Below are 20,258 nucleotides of genomic sequence, written 5' to 3'. Positions count from 1 at the left end.
GAGCCTGCAGCCCTCTGAGCCTGCAGCCCTCTGAGCCTGCAGCCCTCGCCGCTCGCGGAGCGGCCCCGAGGCAGCGGCACTGCGACGCGTGGTGCCCGCACGGCCCAAGCTATTCTCCCGCCACGGCTGGCATGCACAGGACAGCCTGAGGTATTCCTTGTCCACCGGTGTTTGTGCCACTGCAAGATACTGTCTGTCCGGAGCACGTGCCATCACAATGGTTTAAAATATTCCGAATATTAGTAATTCTTATATTCTTCTTATCTAGCCAGTCTCTCGATTTTTGAAAAGATTTCAACTACAGTAGAATATTACAGAAACAAAATATAAATGCGGGGTTTTTCTTTCTAAATGAAACTTACGTGGATTAAAACTAGAGAATATTTTTAAACAAATATACAGTATGCAGGCAGACGAAGCAGGAAAACGGCCATTCAACTGTATAATAAAAAACTAAGAAAATTTGGCTATTCCCAGAAAAACTATGAAGCGCCTCAACTAAAAGGAATGCATAATGAAATTCTAATCTAATACAGGTCAAAAGTGTAAAAAGGTTATAAACCTTAACAGGAAAAATAAAAACAACTTTTACTGGCCATTCCTGTTGAAATGAGAATCTCTAAAGTAACAGAAAAGTGGCTACAAACCCACTTAGAGCACCGAACAGAGAGAAAAGAAGACTCTTTTTTCAATCTCTGTTATATCATAAAATCCTGTGTTTCTACAGGTCAAACTGCTGGTGGCAGAAACAGAATTCTTTATAAACTGCAGATGTCCTGTACATAAAAAATTTCATCGGAGTCGCACTAGTTCTAAAGACTTTTCTGTTCTAGCCTACCTACTGCGTTGTACTGTATTGTACTGTTTGTGTTCAATCTCAGATATATAAAGTCTCTTTCTGTAACCCTTGATTATTGTTGGGCACCAAAGATAAGAAAAGCAAGACGGGGTACAAAAATGCAAAATTTCAACAGTAATGGCAATGTTTTGTTTCAGTCCAAAAGGGTCCTGCATTTTCTCCCCCTCCAGTAATCAGACCGAAGGCTTTAATCCGGGGGTAGCAAGTCATGCAAGCGAAATCTGTCTCTGATGTGAGGCCGGACATCTTCATTCTGCAGGGAAAACACACGTGAGGGAGTCAGAAGAATGAACAGCTCTGCAGGTCGGACCATAGCAGGGCCAGCCTCCAACGGCTGTGCATTAATACAACAAACTGGAAGCTGTGAATGTTTCTAATTACAAGAGGCTCACAGGAACAGCTACGTAACGTTCGCAGCAACTGAGGAATCGAATTATTTCCGTTTTAAGAATAAAGGCAGTATTTAATTCTACAAAGTCTCCATTTCGTTATAATTCGTGTCACCGCTTTCCAGTCTCTGATTGAAAGCACAGTTGGAAATGAGCCACTCTGCCTTCTGCTATGTAAACAAATCCCTGCACAACCTCTCCATTACTGCACAGTAACGCCTTCCAAGAGGCGCCCGCGACTTCCAGCAGTCAGAATTTCAGCCTTAAGGCACGTGCTGCTGTTTGGAAGAACAAACAACGCGTCGGGCTGGGAGTTGTGAGGCTGACAAATAAAGGAGAGACAGACTTACCAGCTCTACAAGTTTCTCCAGAAATGGAATCAATTTTAGGAGTTCATTGTCATTTTTATCCATGAACCAGCTTTCTATAGGAATTCCATTTGAAAGCTAAAGTAAAAAAAACAAACATCAACACATGAATTAATTTACCTAGAAACGTGACTTGTGAAATGACATTTTGGGGAAAAAAGCTTCCAAGCTCAAGTTTATTAATGCATAACCAAAGTTTGTACGAAAAATCACTCCTGCAATGACTCCCCCAATGACTTTGCATGAATCATTGCAAAAACTTCCACATCAAAGCCGAAGCAGACCCAGCTGTAGAAGTTCTGCTGCGCTGAGAAGCGTTGCCAAAGCCTTACGATCCAACTACGCGCACCGGCTGAGCACTGGCTGCACTTTGTGCTAACGAGGGGAAGCCAAGCAGGCTTCTGGTGTTCAGGCTCTCAGAGGCACTGCAGCCCGCGTGCTTTAGCAGCGTTAGTCATGGTGCCACACGCCTGGAACAATCTAAGTCACAGAGTGCAACTTTATAGCATCTATTGTAAGCAATTTTCACAAGTGAGAACCCAACCAGCCACTGTCCTAAGTTACTTCATTAGCACTAGAAAACTAATTCTGCAGAAGCGTCCAAGGGACAGTCTCAATAGACCTGGCAGCTTCTGGAGAAAAGCTGAACTGCAAAATAACACTGCCTGGTTACAGGTAGTTCCCAATGTAAGGGCAGGTTCACATTGGACTGATTCTTCACAAGAATCCAAAAAGAGCAAGGAAACCTGAGCAACTGGCTTTGTAAACCTGAACATCAGTGTGCTCTGTAAACTTAAATACAAAGCGTAACATGTAGGTAGAGTTTCACTGTCTTCCTTTGGAAAGGTTTTCCCACATGGAGAAGCTTTGCTGATGGCAGCACACGTACCTGATAGGCAAAGGCTTGCGGTGAATTGTCAATGATGATCGTTTTTGAAAGATCTCTACCAAGAATGTTTAAATCCTTTATGTAATTTCCTTGTACACAGACACAATGCTCACGGAAAAGTCGATGCCTGCGATTAAATTAGAATACTCATTAATGAGAGAAACTGAACACCTACATGGCTTAGGGAAAAAGAGAAGCTGGTGCTGCCAAACGTTACCCACTCTTTTCCCCTCTTACCAGATTTCTAAAAACCGTCCCACGTTCTGAGCTTTTCACTCAGAAAAAGATCAGTGGTTAACTTGATTTTATATTGATCAAGTTCTGCAGGCAACCGTTCTGTATTTAAGCAGGAAAGCTCAGCTCAGATGCAAGAAACATTTGTCGCTGTGGTGTCACCTTCTAACCCTCCTTGCAGATGGCCTGACAGGGGCACCCGAGATACTGAAACTATTTCACAAGGCCCAAAGCTCAGGGGTGAGATCTGCACTCCAACCAATTTACAGCATTTGTCCTTTCTGCTCTGCTCCCAACGCTGCAGCACACGCTGCAAAGCGCTGCGTGAAACGCTCTCCCCTTCTGACGTTACCTCTGTTGGCAATTAACCTATTTTCAGTTTTTAGAGCTTGAAAAAAGCCTTGAGGCCAAAACATTCCATCAACTTCTTCCTTTCCAATTAGTATATTCTCTTTTATTACTAATTAATTAGTAAATGGATTGGTAGAATAATAGAACTCATTAAAAAGAGCGGGAATAAAACAAATTTCATGAAATATCAGAATAATTGTAATTAAAAATCATTTGTGAACAGGATAGATTTCAGATTTTACAATGTAGTATTACAGTGCAGTTTCTTTAAAGCTGCTTGCATACGTAAGTGGAATTTTTAGAAGCTGTACGTAGCATGCTTACTACTTTCATGAAGGGGCTGAGTTCCTGATGTTGCTAAGGAAGAAAATAAGCTGATGCCTCAGCAGCGAATGAATTTATATATAGATTCTGAGTCACACGTGTGGAGTGCCTGACAAATCCACTGCGAGGCTCATGTCAGAACTCATCACGCCCTGATGTCAGCTTCTCAGAGGCACATGACTCACAGCTACATTCATGCACCACACGCATTTCAGAGAATTTCTGAACATTCTTAGCATACTGCCTGCCTGCACGCTTTGTTACCTTTCCTGTTCACAGCACAGATAAAACTGCAGTCCTCAATCCTAACCATCAGACCCTTGGAGGGAAAAACGTCACGTTACGGATGCACACGGAGGAGCAGTACAGTACTTGTCTGTACATCCTGTCTGGCTGTGTGCTTCAGGAGGCTCAGGTGTTCCAGCAATATGACATCCCAGTACCGAATTTACCGACCCAACATCAGCTGAGTGCAGTTCTTCATGTCCCTAATTAGAATGAATCCCTGAGAAATCCCCTCTGCACTTTCAGCTTTCCCATGCAGCAGTCTGCTTGCAGATGGGGACAACAAAGTTCACCTGATAGGAGTCATTGTGTCTTAAGGCCCTGCTCTTGAGAAACATTAACCTCTTCCAAACAAAGCTCAGTATTAACAAAAGAAATGAAAAACCAGAATAACTCACAAATTATTTTGTGGCTGAGTAAGAAATAGCATTCATAAAGACAACTATAAAGAGATAGTCCCCTCATCTCGTAGGAAAGGACTCGTTTGCCCACAACAGCCATGGCTGCCATTTGGTATTTTACCTGACTAGTTGCTTTTTAGGGTCTAGGATATTCAGTAATTTGTCTGCATACACCTTCTTAGAAGCGGTAAAAAGAATGATCTACAGACAAGAGAAGAAAACAGTAATTATTTTATGTATAAACACGTGAAAATAATTTAAAAATAAAATTCAAAGGCAATACTGCATTATTTTTACCTCATAAATCTGAGACATACGTTCCAGGAATTCTCGGAAGAACGGCCTTAACCGCACGTAAACCTGCAGCAGAGATGGACTTCATTAAAGGCTTCACAACACTGCAGCTGCCGCCCGCACTGTTAAGCATCGATTTGTACAGATTATGGCAGGATGAGTGTTATGAATTCAGGAGAAAGCAAATACTAATTTCCTACAGAATAACAATTCAATGAAAGCAAAATTAAATCAGCTCGAAGCCTAAGCAGCTAAAAAAGAAACCGCAATATGGCAAAATCAGGCATAACTAAAGAATGTGATAGAAATTATTTAAACTGTATTTAAAACTAGATAATTATTTGAAATATAAAGGTTAGATAACTTCTTGAGAAAATTGAAGCCAGCTGCTTTGATTCAGCATTTTAAATCAGCCCTCAGCAGCTGGGCAGCACCAGCTCCAGGACTGGATGATGCATGCCAACGTAACAACAGCCTTCCCAATAACCTCCTTCTACCAAGAGTTGCACGCTGAATATGGGGGTGTCAGAAGGGGCAGAAATAACCCGAGCAACTGGCTTCAGCTGCTTCCAAAGCTCAGTTAATTCACGCACCAGAGAAGAACTGCACATACACTCAAATTATTCCCTGTGACAAAACAGACCCTGATAAGAGACACAGCAAGAGGTGATGCTGGCGTCTCCTCTCGCTGTTCCTGAGCTCGCAGTACAAGACCTAGGCTGCACGGAGGCACTGCGTGGATCTATGGCTGCAGGGCAACGGCCCAACACCACGGCCCAGGTGAGGGCACACGTGGAGCACAGTGGTGGGGACACACACCGAGGGGTGAACAACAACCTTATCGTACCTTACCTGTCTTCTTGATTCACAGACTGCCCACGTGTAGACTTACGTGCCTTTGAGAAACGTTCCATTAACGTACCCAGAAAGAAAAGGGAGCGTGCTGGACTTGTATTTGAACCCAGTTAATTTCAGCTTTGCCAATTATTTTAACAACGGTTAGGAATCGGCTTAAGTTTACTTTCAAAAGTAAATCTCCAGTAAGGATCTGCATTAATTGAACTGAATTGTATCAAACTTATATGCAGACAGAAAGAAAGAAAAGAGGAGTGGTTTAAATAAATGCAGTTTCCCATCATTAGCACAGGTGGCAACAGATCTTAGTCCTTTCAAGTAGGCATGTATTTCTAAACCAAGGGAAATTTCATTATTCAGCTTAACTCTGAATAAGGCTTTTATTACTTTCTTGAAGCATCTAAAGCCCTGAGTTAAGCCTGCAGAGTGACAAGTTACTGTGGTAACAGAAACTGTATTTTTTCTACACCAGGAGCACGCAGTCCTGTCACATCTGCTCACAGCATCGCCACGCGTGCCGTGCTGAGATGCATTCACTGATGGCACAACCAGCATCTGCTCCCCTTCTCCCTGTGGGCAGCTCGCTGTCAGGATGCAGGTACCCCAGCCTGCCCACAGAGAACGGCTGGAGACACAGCCATGGGTTTCTGTGCTCCACCCAGCCAAGGCGCTCCTGAACAGCCAACTGTCTGCATGCAGAGCTGACAAGCGTGTCTTCATGCCATATGTCTCCTGATGGCACTGAAATCTTTCTGAAAATGACATCTCATTCAGCTCTGCTAAGGCAGTGAGGTTTTGCTCAAAGACTGGGTGAGTGGTTTCTCTTACCACGAGGACAAACGCAATGAAGTAACTCAGCCTCCAGGTGAACCATTAAATAATATTCAAATTATCTGTGACTGCAAATTCAGTGCAAGTTGTTTGTCCTGCTCTTCCTCTACACAAGAGCAAGTAGCACTGCCAGCATCTTCTACAGGTGTAACCTTCAGTTTAAGGGAAAGCAAGCATTCTGTTGCAGATGCAAAGGATTGTTCTACTCGTGATTTTCCTGAGCAAATATTCTTCATACTGGGACCCAAATCTTAACTCTTGAAAACTGAAAGCGAGTCACACGACATGAATGTTTTCACTGCACGGGGGGCAGTAGCTGCAAATAATGGTAAGCAAGCAGGATGATATTTGGTACAAAGTTTTCTTCAAGAGCTCAATTTCAAATTGACAAACCTGTTCTCTTTGATGGAAAAAACACAGATGTCATTTCAGAACCAGGCTCTTTACCATCTCTTCTACTCTCCTAGCAACGACAGCAGGAAGCTATGTGCCAGTATTTCAACTCCTGCTACTATGAAAGCACTCAGTATCGAATTCATTGTTCATTTTAAGTCTGGACTGAACTCCATTTATTTGTATCAATGGCCAGCTGAATGACTCTTAAGATCATTCAATTACATCAAAGAGCACTTATAATTGCTTGGGTTCCTCAAGTGCACGTGTTTTCTCTTTTCTTTTTCAGTTTGTTTAGTCTGTGGATTATTACAGCACCTTTCAGTGTGCTCTGCTTTAGATTACTGACACATCCTTGTAAGTGTTTATCTATCTTAATGCAACGGCTGTCTTCATATCTAAGAAGTTCAGGTACAAACACAAACAACAAGCCCAGGGAAAAGCGATTTCGTTTCAGATGACGCCTTTCTCGTTGTGCTTTATACACACATGGATGACATGGATGGCAAATTCATTGCTCTGCTTTGAGTGGTTTGTGGCACTGCGGCAGAGCAGAAGGCAATCACATCCCCACCTCCAGCCAGAACCAGCCGAGAGAACGCCAGGTAACCAGAGCAGAACCAAGTAACTAAAGCAGAACAGGACACACCAGCATTCCCCTTTCTCCCTCAGCTTCCTTCTCTTCTTGCATACTGCCCACGTCTTCCCACCAAGTTTGACTCCGAAGCTAAAAGGAAGGAAGGATTTCTGACCTATGAGCAGACTGCTTTGTGGATGCTGCCCAAGACACCAAAGGCCTTCAGATATTTCAGAGGAACAGAGCAGAGATTTCATTAGGAAGGAGAGCCAGAATTCACCAGCACCATTTGCCTCATTCCAGTACAGTAACGAAGCAACTAAGTAGCCTTTAGTGACAGCAAGATGGAACGTTCATAACGCCGCATTCCACGACCTACAACTCGTCCGTGTGCCGCCAGAACATCTCTCAGGATCACAATCAGTACTGTGCAATAGATCAGTGAAGAGTCCTTAAACTGAAGAACTGAAACCAGCTGCCTTTGGCACGGCTCAGCGCGGAGGTACGCGCCCAGCAGTGCTGATGGGAGCTGCTGGCACCTGGTGCCACACAACAGGAACCAAATACAACAGAAACCTCCTGGCCACGAAGGACAATATCCCAACAAACACACATTTCTCACAAAGATGAGCTGCTCACCGTGATGTGTCACAACACTGCAAATGGTAAAAAACCTCCTTTTCAGTTGAAGAGATGAACATTCACTTTTTACTGTCAGATGCCAGGTAGTGCTTACTGGGTTTATTATTTATTAAAACTTGAGCTTCACTAATACTCTCTTTTCATTGAGTCCAAAACATAAACACTGGTATAATCTAGAGATTTTTCAACTGAAGAAACAGACAAATGTATGGTCTCAAAAACCTGAAATAAGCAAGCACAACTGCCCCCATCTTACAGATCTTTTTCCTTTCTAAATGGAAATCAGTGACTTTGTGACTCACCCAAAGATTAAAAAAAAAAGCACGTCAGTGCAAGAACTGCGCTGTAACTTTTCAGTTAGAAGAACTCTGCTCTGTGCTCATGTGTCACATATTCTTTTCTGCACACTCCATGGTAAGTTCTGAGAAATAGCTTCTGAACAGTCAAGCCCTTATTTTCAAAAACTCTTTTTTAAAATAGGCTACCAGTCACTGAAACAAGCAGCAATGGAGCTGAGTTCCTGGCCTAGAAACTCGTTGCTCAGCTCAAGGCCGATGGAGTTTAGGCACACATTACCACAGCCTTCTCCAGCAGAACACAGTCTGACTCTTACTGTTGTCTTACTTTGCAGAGATCGGCTCTGGAGCACCTTCTTGAGAAAGCACCCGTTTATCATCACAGCAACAGTGCAACAGATGCCTTTAGAAGGGTAAGAATCAACATGATATGAGCTCAGATCTACTTTTGCATTATTAGTCAGCCTTAGTGCAAGGAAAATCAGCCATTCAGACAGAAAATGCATACTGAGCTAGGTTTTACTCTCCCTTAAGAAAGTAATAAGTAATTGTCTAATATTTCTGAAAGCCTACACAGAAGTGGTAGATCTTCTGATGCTAATGAAAGTATCTTCAGCAATGCAACTTGCACACTAGGTATTGTTTGCAGCAGGCTTTATATATAGCAGCTTGCTGACTTAACTCTGCTGAGACAGCTCAGCACCTGCTTCTTTGTGGGCAACCGGAGTCACTTCCAAAATGAAACACGGAGATGGAATTCACACGGCACTTACTGGAGGCAATGGTGAATTGCTGAGCAAAAGACAGACACTGGAAAAGGCTGCTCACTGAAAGTACTAAAAAGGGCACGTGATATCCACAAACCTCAACTTGCACCACAGAAGATCACTTGTCTTTCTGTGTATGACACTCCAGTTAAACATCTTTAAAATATCTCTCCTGCTCATTAACTGTTACACAGCAAGAGGTGAATGCTGTCCAGAGCGATGTAAAACCAGGTAACCAGAACATAATGACCACAGTGTGCTCACAGCTGGTGGCTGACTTTCTGACTTTCTCAGACTCACAAGCAGCTTTTGTTCCTTTGTAATTCCAAGCTAGGCTCCAGAGAAAGCTCAGACAAAACTTATCTAGGACCCGCACAGCAACTTTACTGTACCCGTGTCTGTACAGCCCTTGATACAATGCTGTTAAATAAGCATTTACAAATACCATTGAGTCACTCTTTCCATTGACTTCAATTTCTTACAGATAAAATCCTGGTTAAACTTCAGCCACTCTCATTTAGACACACAACCACTAAAAGGATGGCAATTTAGAAGGAAAACACTCAAAGTCGCACCAAGATCCCTCAAGTGAGGGAAGGAAAAAACCAAAGCTTTCGCCTTCCTGATCCTGTCAGCGATGTCAAGAACCTCTAAAGAGCGAATTCTAAGGCTCCTTCCAAAGTTCAGTCTGAAGCAAACTAAGCGTGGCTGTCACCAAATAAGAGATAAGAAATCCATGTTTAAAAATTATTTCAGCTTTTCAGATTCCAAGGTTTTTATATGCAACAGTGAAGAAAACATTTTTAAAATCAGGAAAAATACCTGGACAAGTGTCCTTTTAAGGTGCCTGATGACTGGCTCACTCTCCAAAGATACTACAGTGGGGTCCAATATCGTGCGAACTACATGGTGGGGAAGCTGATGCTACTCCCAGGCACATCCCACAAAAGGACCTGAGAACAACAGCCTGGGTCAGTGCAGCATCTTTGGTAGTTGCTGGAAGAGAGTTCCTCCTTCTCACGCTTGCTCCTCTGGTACGTCAAGGTAAAACACACGTAACTAACAATACCTCCTAAAGCAGAACAAAAAACTAAATCTAGCAGTCTCCACAAGACAATCAAAGTCACTCTAAGCACCAAGCAGACTCTTTGGGAGTAAAGAGGTAGAACTAGCACTGGTGGAGGGCACAGCAAGACTAATGATCCAGACAGAAGCTAGTTAATCAGGCTTGGAAGATGTCTTCTTTATAGAAAGAAATGATCAACCAGTGAGAGTTGGTTTTCCATATGAAGGGAAGAAAATTAACAGTCCACGAGAAGCTGCACCCAGGAAATAATGCTGGCTAAACTTTCAGTGTTTCTGCCTCCACCTGCTGGCAAGGAGAAATGTTGCTGCTGAAGATTGCTGCTACAAAGATCATTTACACCTCCTTAGCAATGATTGTTTACAATTGGAACCAGCGACATTACCACGTTGTGGCATTAAGCAGTGCTCCACAGTATCTCTGACAGCATAATCCACCCTGCAGAATTTGACACCCGCAGTTCGTAACCCGGACAAGTTGTTATATGCCATACACTTATCTCTTCAGACAGGACCATAACAAATATACACAGCAAGAATTCACACGTTAAATAAAAGGTACATACATATGCAAGCTAATTACCTGGTAAATGACATCTTGAAAAAGAACTGGAAAAGTGAGTGCAGCATCTTCTAATTCATTCAGACTACAGTGCACTAATGTTTCATCCTAGAAAAAATCAGAAGATGGTATGTGAGTAAGAAAAAATTATGAGAACAACGTTGAAAATAAGAGCAGTTGTCCAGACGTTCCTTTTAAGGTAAGCTTACTTAATCTGGAACATTTCTGTGCTAATGCTGTCCTGATAGCGTCCTTTCATTATTATTGCAATTAAAAAAAATCACTTAGAATTGCGTGGTAGCAGCATAATTAAAGGTGGTCTTCAAACTCTGCAGCCATCCTTTACTCAGATGAAATGCACAGCTACCACTGTGAATCATCTGCCCGCTGCTGCGGCCGCTGGAGGACACAGCGCCTGGCAGCACCCATGATCTCCTTCCTGACATCGTCAGCGGTGTCTGAAAACACTTCAAAACAGAGAGACTTCAGGAAATCATCCTAAAGTCAGATTTATTTTCCATAAATCTTTTCAAAAGTGGCCGAACAACAATGTTGTAACAGTTCAAAGATTCATTCCTGGTCCATTTTGATGCAAGCATACGAAGCTAAATTTTTCCATTTACTAAAATGGAAATCAAATGCTGTGCATCTCCTGCTTTTGCTTTGTGTTTCTAAAGACACTTACCAAGTCTAAAACTAATGAAAATTCTGGTGTGCTTCTTGTTTTCAGTGGAAGAGCTGGCTTCCTGTTCAGTTGTTCTTCTGTTAGTGGTGGAACATGTTTGATGAAATAGTATCTGGAACGAATACAGATCTTGTTGTAGAAATGTATATGAATTATTAAATTGGTGTAGTTTTAGCCCAAGTAAATATTTAAAATACTTAAGGCCACATAAAAATAATTTAAACAACAAAATATCTATATATATCAATTTGTATTTGCATCAAATTGAGAGATTGTGGACTTCATTACCATAATAAGCAAAAATGTACCAACTCAAGTAACAGTTCATTAATGCAATACCCAATGTGATCATTTTTATATTTCAAGCACAAATATCAGCACTTACGGATCAAAGACTTCCCAGTCTTCTTCATAGGTGGCTTCTGCATGAGCTGATGAGTAGCCACTGTCTGGAGACACTGGTGCTAAAATTCAACGAAAACGACCAAAGCAAAAATAAAACAAGCAAAAAATGACACAAGAGCTGGTCTTATTAGTGAAGCTTTTAAAAGTGAGAATTTGCATTTTACACCCGAATGCTTCAAACAACAGTGAAAAAATCTCCCTTCAGCCCCACCTTGCCAGTCCCCCCCCACCTTCCTGAACGGCCTGCACATCTTCTCACCACGCCTCCTCAGAGGTGAAGCCCTGCCACCCCACAGAACTGCAGGACCTGGACAGATGCAACTGTCCACGCTACAGAGCAAAGCATCCATGCGCTGAGGGCTACCTGGGTGCACATCCCACCACCCAGCGTTTGTTGGGGAGTTTTTGCCACAGAGAAACATCTGTGCCAGGCAGCCCTCAGAAGGCAGCACAAACCTTTCAGTCTGCAGCTCCTTCCCAGCCTGCAGTGCCCATCAGAGCAAGGCAACAGGAGCTTTAGACGCAGACGGGGCGAGCTGATCACAGGTCCGTACTGGATCACACATCAGCCCTTTACTCAGAGCTAAAATACAGTCTCTTCAAAGTAGTTCTCACAAATCTCATAAGCATCAGCTACCAGCATTTTCAGAATCCAGCAAAGATTTAGGTAACTGTAAAGTAGTTGATGTGGGCCCTGAATTTTATGGACACTATTTTTGTCCAAAAAGACTTCTGAGGAGTCTTCTGAAGAAAATCTGGATGATTAAAGAGGATCTTTATGTTTTTATTCATCCCAACATGTCATTCTAGTGTAAGGTACTAAAATGTCACAATTTTCTTTCACGATCAGCAAGTCTAGGGTATGCATTTTTAATGTGTGTGTGAAGGGGAGTAAGCAGTAATAAAAGTGTCTTTCTTCTTCAATGTCTGTTTTCATTTGAAGAAATGTTATGAAGTCGACTAAGTTATACTGAAAATACATGAGATTTGCAAGAGCTGTGTCTCTGATGCATAAAAATGTTCTGTCTGTTGAACATAAGAATTGATAATACTGCTTACAGGCTTTAAGCAAACGTGAAATATTCATATATAGGAAATACTGGCACTAGGTCTTCTCTAAGGCTGCTAATTACCTACAGCCTCAAGAGCTGAGTGAAACACGAGCACACATTTCTTACCTGTAAGTGGGGGCAGGTCACGATCATTTGTTTCTTCTACTTCTTCTAAACCATTGTTGACAGCAGATCTGACCTGCACTGCCTGGCTAGTGTAAGCTGCTCCATTGGTTGATGTTGCAGTACTTGTAGTAATCTCATCCACCTGCTCCATATCAAGCTGTTTGACTATTTCTTCAGCCTCAACAGCTTGTCCTGGAGAATCCGATCCTGATGTTCCTGAATTAAGGTGACAGCAGACACACAGTCACTATCTTTACACCTAACAGAATACTGATGGGCATCACGAAACACCAAAAAATGCTTCAGAATAACTGAAGACAGCTTTATCTGATTCATTTTACAAAAATAAGAACCAAAAGAACCATGACAAATGCCTGTGTCAGACAAGGAACTTCAGAGCGGTTCTTTATTTTACTTTTCCAATAAAAAGCACCCTGCTAAGTACCTACACTTACAAAAGATAAGATAAATATTCTAATGAATATAAGCTTATTCTTCCTTTTATTAATAATAACCCTTCAAAGAATTGGGAAGGAGGTCCTCTCCAAAAGTAGTAATTTCTGGTTTGAAAACTGGAATGAACAGCAACACGTTCATATTAAAAAACAAGACAAAAAACCATCATTCTTAGCTTTAAGACTACAGGCTTCCAAACATTGCTTACCATTTTTATTTGCTGGTGAAAAAAAATTGAAGACGGGAGAAAATATGGTTCCCAGTAACGTGGTTCGCGGGGGGCTGCCAGTGGCAGGGTTATCTTCCAATTTCCCATTCTGCTTCACATGTTGGTTTGTCATTTCGTAACTTCCAGCTTCTGCAAAACAAGAGTTATGCAGTGTAGGACCACGCTGCTCTTTCACAGTTACAGCCTCTCTCATATTGCTCTTACTTTCACTACAGGAAAGTATACATGCTCTCCTTGGTCGGCAAAAATAAAAGGTTAGCAATTCAGTGTCAGCACAGGAATCACCTGAGCTTCACACTTCAAATGAGGAAGCAGTAATTTTTCATAAGAATTGTGTTACAGATGAACTAACAGAAGCTTTAACCCTGTGCATGTGCTTGATGATGGCAGTTTTTAAAACGCTGCACACCCATCGCAACAAGCACACAAATGCAATTATAAAGTAAAATAATTCTTAGCTGTTACCAAAGATAACAAAGACAACAGAATTAAATAAGTCTTCCTGTTACAACAACGTAGCACGTAACAATGAAGGCTTTCTATAAATGTGCACATGAAGTACACCCTACAACTAAGAGCTGCTGTCTCGTGGGTGAGATCCAAGACATCACTCTGAGCCCAAAACAAGAGGAGTTATTTACTTTGCAGTAACAAGTCTTTGAGATGTCTGTCCATATGGACATAAGCAAATGCATTTCGTGCACATAAGCTGAGAACTCAGCTGAGCCTGATGGAGCTGCACAAGTACTTCACACTTCTTGTCATTTTTACATAAAACGCAGGGTGTGTGAGCTGCAACTCAGTGCTCCATGCTACCACCATCTTCACTAACAGCTTCGTGTGCTTACGACAGCAACGTGCCCTCAGTGCACACGCACACCTCACACCATGGCATTCCAGTGAACAGCTCCTCCTTCACCTCTCAGCAGGCTGCATGCATCACACTGTGAGTGCGTGCACAGCCATTATTTCTCAGACAAAAAAAAAATTAATGAGCAGCAGTAAATACTCCCAAAATCATGTTACACAGACACCTGACAATAACCAAGCAGGTAATCCTCTCACCCTGTATCCCTCCCGTCACTGAAGTCACTCATTTGGAGCTACTGATTTTAAAAACCTTGTTAGAATATGAAACTTGGCAAACGCCAGACAATGGATTCCAAACGTACTGGAACACTGACAGGCAGCACAAACACATGAAGACTTGTTTCCTTAGGAAAAGCAGCCCAAAAAATGCGGGATTTTTTTGTTTTTTTTTTTTAAGACAGATCTGGAACCACAGCTGACACTTCAATTTTCCTTGAATATTTTATCTGACACAAGTATCTCAGTCTGTCATTATAAGAGGTACTAAAAAGACAATTTTCACAATGAGGTGATCAAACACTGGCACAGGGGAATCTCCACCCTTTGATTTATCTGGAACTTGACAGGCCCAGGCTCTGAGGAACCCACTGGAACTTCAGTCAGGGCTCTCCTCACGTTGGATGGACCTTGCTGGGGGAGAAGCAGCAGGCCTGGTGCTGACAGCCTTCAGGGGTCCCAGCCCATCTGCATTTTGATACGGCTCTACAACAGAAGCCTGTCTACATGTTTGACAAGAGCTTTCCATCTCTAAGGAATCCTGGTTACTATGGCAAAGGTGCTGAGTTGGGAAATATTTCGCTGCTTGCGAGAAAATGGAAGAAGAGCTAAATAAAATAATTATTAATGGCTCTTCTTTCTGTAAAAAAGCAAGAGTTCCAGTCAGCTGATTATTACCATACACCGACATGGTTCTTACAAAGATTATATTACTTATCAGATACATCCATTTTAGCTTGCACTTAAGTCACAGAAATCTTATTTTGCTACCCTAAGTTCAGCCTTGCTACTGCTGAGGTCAATCACAAAGCACTTTGTAACCTTTAGCAATGAAGAAGTGTCCTGTATCAGTTACCAGCTGGAAGAGTCACCGCTCACACGTCACAGCGCACGATTGGAATATTTACAAACCTCCATTCACTTGACCTTTCCGTCTGACTCGAGAGATCTGTTTATTGGGCTTTTCTCCTGTTTGAGGTGTGGACGTGATCAAGTTGTTATCTATATCCCGTTCAATTCTACTTCTTTTTGCAGGATTTTCTCTTTCTTCCTTAAAACAGAAAAGGGGGAAAACAAACACACTGAGCAGTGCCTCTTTTCTCCACTGAGCACTACAGAGCAGTCGCTGTTAGGGCAGGTTCCACAACAGACACACTGGTTGTCCCGCCTGTGCATCTGACCAGCTGGGACTTTCAACTCATTTCAACTGACACAGCTCAAGGTACACAGCAAGGTATTGGGAGTGAAAATTGCACAGCAGAAATTCCAAGAACCACAATTGCCTTTAAATACTGTTTTAATGGATAGCAAATTTATAATTATTTCAGTGCTGTGGAGTTAGAGAAGCATAGAAACAGGACAATAAAATGGTAAGAAAATGGATTTCTCTAGCAGTTCGAATGTAAAGGAAGAAAACTGCCCAATAACATCCAGCATAAGATTTCCCATCGTGCCCCTATACAGAACAGTTTGCAAAGCTGCACACAGGGACATACCTGCTCGTGCTGACTGCGCGTCACGGCACACGGCAACACACAGCTGGTGCACACGGACAGGAAAGGGATGGGACCCAACCATTCTCTTTACCTCTAAGTAAACCACTGTTCTCCCCTGTGACACGTGGGTGGTATAGAATGAACCATTTCTGCACGTCCTCTGTGCACTGCTGTGTTTGTAGGCACAGCTACTTAAGACAGGTCTCCTCCCCTTGTTCCCCCATCTGCACCTCAGCACAGCAGCAATCCAAACTCTAAAGCATGACCATACAGACTGCATTGAAAGGTAAGGTGTGAGACAAAGCAAAATAAATGCAATTAAATACAAAGGTAAATAACAAGGGCATTGAGCACATAAACGTGAATTAAAATTTCAATTCTAGAATTACAAAGTTACCTTTCTCAGAGCAGCAGTTTCACACAGTTCAAAAGAAAGAGAAAAGTAGTTTGCTTGCTCCAAGAAATAATTAAATTGATCCTTCAGAAAAACCGATCTAAAGCCCGTGCTAAGAGTGCAGCACCCAAAGCACTGGCAGACGTGGAGGTGCACAGACCCCTGTAGGGAAGATGGTGCGTGTGAACACCTCCAATCCCAAAAGCTCCCACTGGCAATACCTTCATGACCAAAGCACCTTGGTGACAATGGTCTGATTACTACCACACACAATTAATAATATCATATATACCATACATTCATAAAGTGAGAGAAAACAGATGGCTCACTGAACAGATAAAAGAGCAGCAGAGCACCTCATCTTCTTGGTCATGTGTACAAATTCAACAGGGGGGAAAAAAAGGGAGAAATGAATTAAGTTATAAAAGCAATCCTCTGCCCTTCACACAACACCTAGCAAAGGGTACTGCCCCACTGCAGGGAGGAGGCTGTGCCAGGGGGAGGGCAGAGGGCAAAAACCACAAGAAACAAGCCCCGAAGCACTAATAAACACTGATGTAATGTGAGCATCAATCTCGATCAGTAGACGAGGAGAGCCTGACACTATCACAAACAACCCTGCCAGAGTTCAAGTGGTCTGTTGCTAGAATTTAAAGATGAAATTACATACAAGGCAGTAATCCTACTTGGTTCCTACAGTGGAAGTTTCATTGCACAGATACATTGTTAGATGCACCTATTAAGTGCTCGCTGAACTTCATGTGTATGAATTACACGATCTATTCAGTACAGCCCCTTATTATTGGTAACTGTGCCATAGGAACGTGGCAGTGCCACACCACCAAGAACCACTTGTTCACTTGGGCTAGGTTTTCAGGAAGTTTGTATGGATGAATGAAAGGCCTAAACTGGGCCAGAAAGTCCTGACAGCACACGCAGCCCTTTGTGACAGTGCTACAATTGTTGCCGTACTTGCTGACAACATACAATTCCCCACATCAAACAAGCTTGGTGTAATGGCAAATTCCACAATATTTCAGGTTCTGAAACTTCAGTATCTTAGCTGTAGCGTTAGTGTTTGCTGTACACATGCACTTACTGGTCTTTCTGGTGCATCACATTTATTGTCTTACAAATAAACTCTACTTCATGTTCCACAACTACTCTTGTCTTCCACAGGGGCCGTGATTTGGACCCCAGCAGAACCCAGCAGCCACAGGGCAGCCTCTCATTTCCCCTAGGGAACGGCATTACGGTTCTTTCGGTTTTGTTTGCTGGAGGGATGCTCCCAGTAAGCCACCTAAACCGCTTCAGATAAACGAGTCACAGCTATCAGCAACATCGTCGAGATACGCGAGCTCTGCAGACACGGCCATAAATCCATATCATCTCTGCAGAGACTGAGATCTTAACATACCCATAAACGACCTGCTATGCAAGTTGCACACATGCACTATCTCAAGAGTCATAACGTTTCCATGGCAGCCAGAAGACTACTTTGTTAAGTCATTAGCGCTTTGGAAGATAGCCCGGCAGTATCAATATCGCGCCGTGCTGATGCCACTGGAGCCACTCCAAGTCCTGCTACAGACACAGGAGAGGACGTGAAAGGGAACAGAAGGAAACGTGGACATTTTACTTTTTAAAAAAGCTGTCAACAAAGGAATGAAACGTAATTCCAAGGTATGGGAGAGAGAAGTCAGCAATTTAAAGACACAAAGAAAACGGGAGATTTCATCTTAAAATTCCTGTGTAAAACGTTTTGCTTATGTTTCAGCTTTTTGTTGCAACGGTTTTGCAGCCAAAACGTCGTACAGCCGTGCTCTGTAGATGCTCAATGTAAAATGGATTCGTTAGCCTGCTTTAATGACAAATGAAACGTAAACGGCTTCAATCAGTTACTTCTTATGAAGTGTTTTGGTCAGCACCTCAATGTTCCCATGATAAGTAATTAACACTTTAAAGATTAAATTTCACAATATTTGTGACCACGTAAGAATATATTGTTACGGTAATTAAATGATTTCGGCTTCACCTTGTTACAAAGTTATCCTTTCAACACGTGGTTCAAAAAACAGATGCTGAGTTTGAATCCTCTTTGTTTTTCTAAACCATGCAGTTTATGACACCATATCTGATGTTTTATGACATTTGGTGTTTTCGGTTTGTTTGTTTTCGTTTCTGCAACTCACAGCTACACAATGTCAGTATCAGATTGCTGGGACTGAGCGGAGCCTTTTTTGGCCGGCCTCTCCTTCTGGATAAAGCAGCTATTAAAGCAACTGCAAGGTTACGTTCAGCCTATCAAAGCAATACAGACTTCTCCCTCAACAATTCCTTTCAGCACGTTTGAACATGTGAAGGTTGGCAAGCACAGGTTTCTGTTTGGACCCAGACAGGTGAGACTAAGTGGTTTAGCCCTGCCTTTGCCTTTCCAATTACATATTTTTATTTATTCCGAATAGAAGCATTCCTAGAATCTGACACAATTAACGAACAAAAGAAGAAACCCACTGACACGGTACCTTGGGCGTGCTGCCTTTAATAAACTTCTTGATTGAAGACAGGAGGCCCGTCTCATTTTTCTGCGGCTTCCCCCCGCCGCCAGGCAGGCTCTCCTCCACCTCCGAGTGTTTCCTCTTGGCCCTCTGTGCGCGCTGCGCGTGAATTGCATTGGACTGCTGAGAAGCCTTCCGCGTTCTCAGCCTCATTTTCATGAGTACCACATGTAAAGCTGCAAAAGGAAAAGCAAGTGCACTTAGTCATTGAGGAGATGTGTTAGGCTTAGCTCGTGAACTGAAGAAGTGATGTAACGCTGACGGCGTTCTGATGCACCGGGCTTTTACCCCCATACATACACAGCCTCATTTAAATGAAAGAGGAGCTATTGAAGCTGGAGCACAACGCTGGCAGAAGAACAAATGAATATAATCTGGCCGCAAACACATCTAACCATCAGATCAATGAGGGTCTGCACAACCCTTCAGTCCGAGCAGTGGGAACAAAAATGCCGGGTTTAAGGAGAGGATTTTATGGTGCCTGCTGCCTCCAGCTCCCAGCGACCAGAGGCAAGGGCTGGGCAGCGCTTTCCAGCCCCACGTCCCTCACAAAGCATCATTTCAAGTCTCCACATTACATTTGAGATGAAGCATAAATCTAAATTCACATCAAGAGTTCACAGAGAAAGGAATCCTGAGTGAGACTATGCATGAAGCATGGGTGAGAATACAGCAGTGGGACAAAGGAACCCGAGATCGATCCTCAATACAGCTGTACTTGGGAACGAGATTAAACCACAGGAAGATGCAGGCAAAGGCAGCATTCACTAGAGCAGAGCAATGGGCCATTTTGGATAACGTGTCACATCTATCTCCAGCCTTCAGGCACACGGCTGCTGTAGCTAAACCTGCACACAAACATAACGGCCTTTCTGGCTGCACTTAGGGCTGCTCCAGCTGGCTGCAGCTCCTGCTCGGGATGATCTGAATGGGACTCGTGTGCTTAAAATTATTCCCATGCTGGACCGGAAGCAGAGAAAAGGAGCAGCAAGAAATCCTTCTGAGTCGCACTGCACTGAAACCCAACTGAGCTGCAGTGTGCCGAAATACCACTAAGAGCAACGTCCGAGCTGCAGTCACAACACAGCTATTTCTTTTTCTTCAAGAAATTGCATGTTCTCATCACAACAGGAGTTAGAAGCTACCTTTGTCAGCACTGCTGAATGGATAAATAGTCAATAACTCTAAAATATGGGTAATGTAGCAACAACTGCCCTCTTGTTTAGCTAAAGGCGGTGGTGGATGGGCACGGCTCAGGCAGCAGAGTGACGCAGCTGCGCACGGCCAGCCTGAACAGCACAGCCATTGGGGATGGTCTGCAGCCAGCTACGTCTCAGTCTCAAGTGAAAGCTGCTCCAGCTAACGAAGAAC

At 42.9% G+C, this 20,258-nt stretch overlaps 1 protein-coding gene across 1 annotated transcript; it reads right to left on the bottom strand.

The window, feature by feature from the left end:
* Positions 1–44: 44 nt before the first annotated feature.
* On the bottom strand, positions 45–19,094 carry CTDSPL2 (CTD small phosphatase like 2). Its single transcript, XM_042824461.1, has 12 exons — positions 18,855–19,094; positions 15,352–15,490; positions 13,333–13,482; positions 12,669–12,884; positions 11,471–11,549; positions 11,086–11,197; positions 10,422–10,508; positions 4,398–4,460; positions 4,222–4,301; positions 2,506–2,632; positions 1,599–1,694; positions 45–1,112 (listed from the first exon to the last, which is right to left on the bottom strand). Exons 1-12 carry the CDS (start codon positions 19,044–19,046, stop codon positions 1,047–1,049), a joined length of 1,407 nt encoding a protein of 468 aa, XP_042680395.1. The 5' UTR covers positions 19,047–19,094; the 3' UTR covers positions 45–1,046.
* Positions 19,095–20,258: the final 1,164 nt, after the last annotated feature.

Source organism: Centrocercus urophasianus, unplaced genomic scaffold, assembly GCF_019232065.1.
Source record: "Centrocercus urophasianus isolate 14NV4802_14NV808 unplaced genomic scaffold, USGS_Curo_1.0 seq_23, whole genome shotgun sequence".
Lineage (NCBI taxonomy): Eukaryota > Metazoa > Chordata > Aves > Galliformes > Phasianidae > Centrocercus > Centrocercus urophasianus.
The sequence above is the reverse complement of the archived record's forward strand: the minus strand, read 5'-3'. Positions and strand labels throughout refer to the sequence as shown.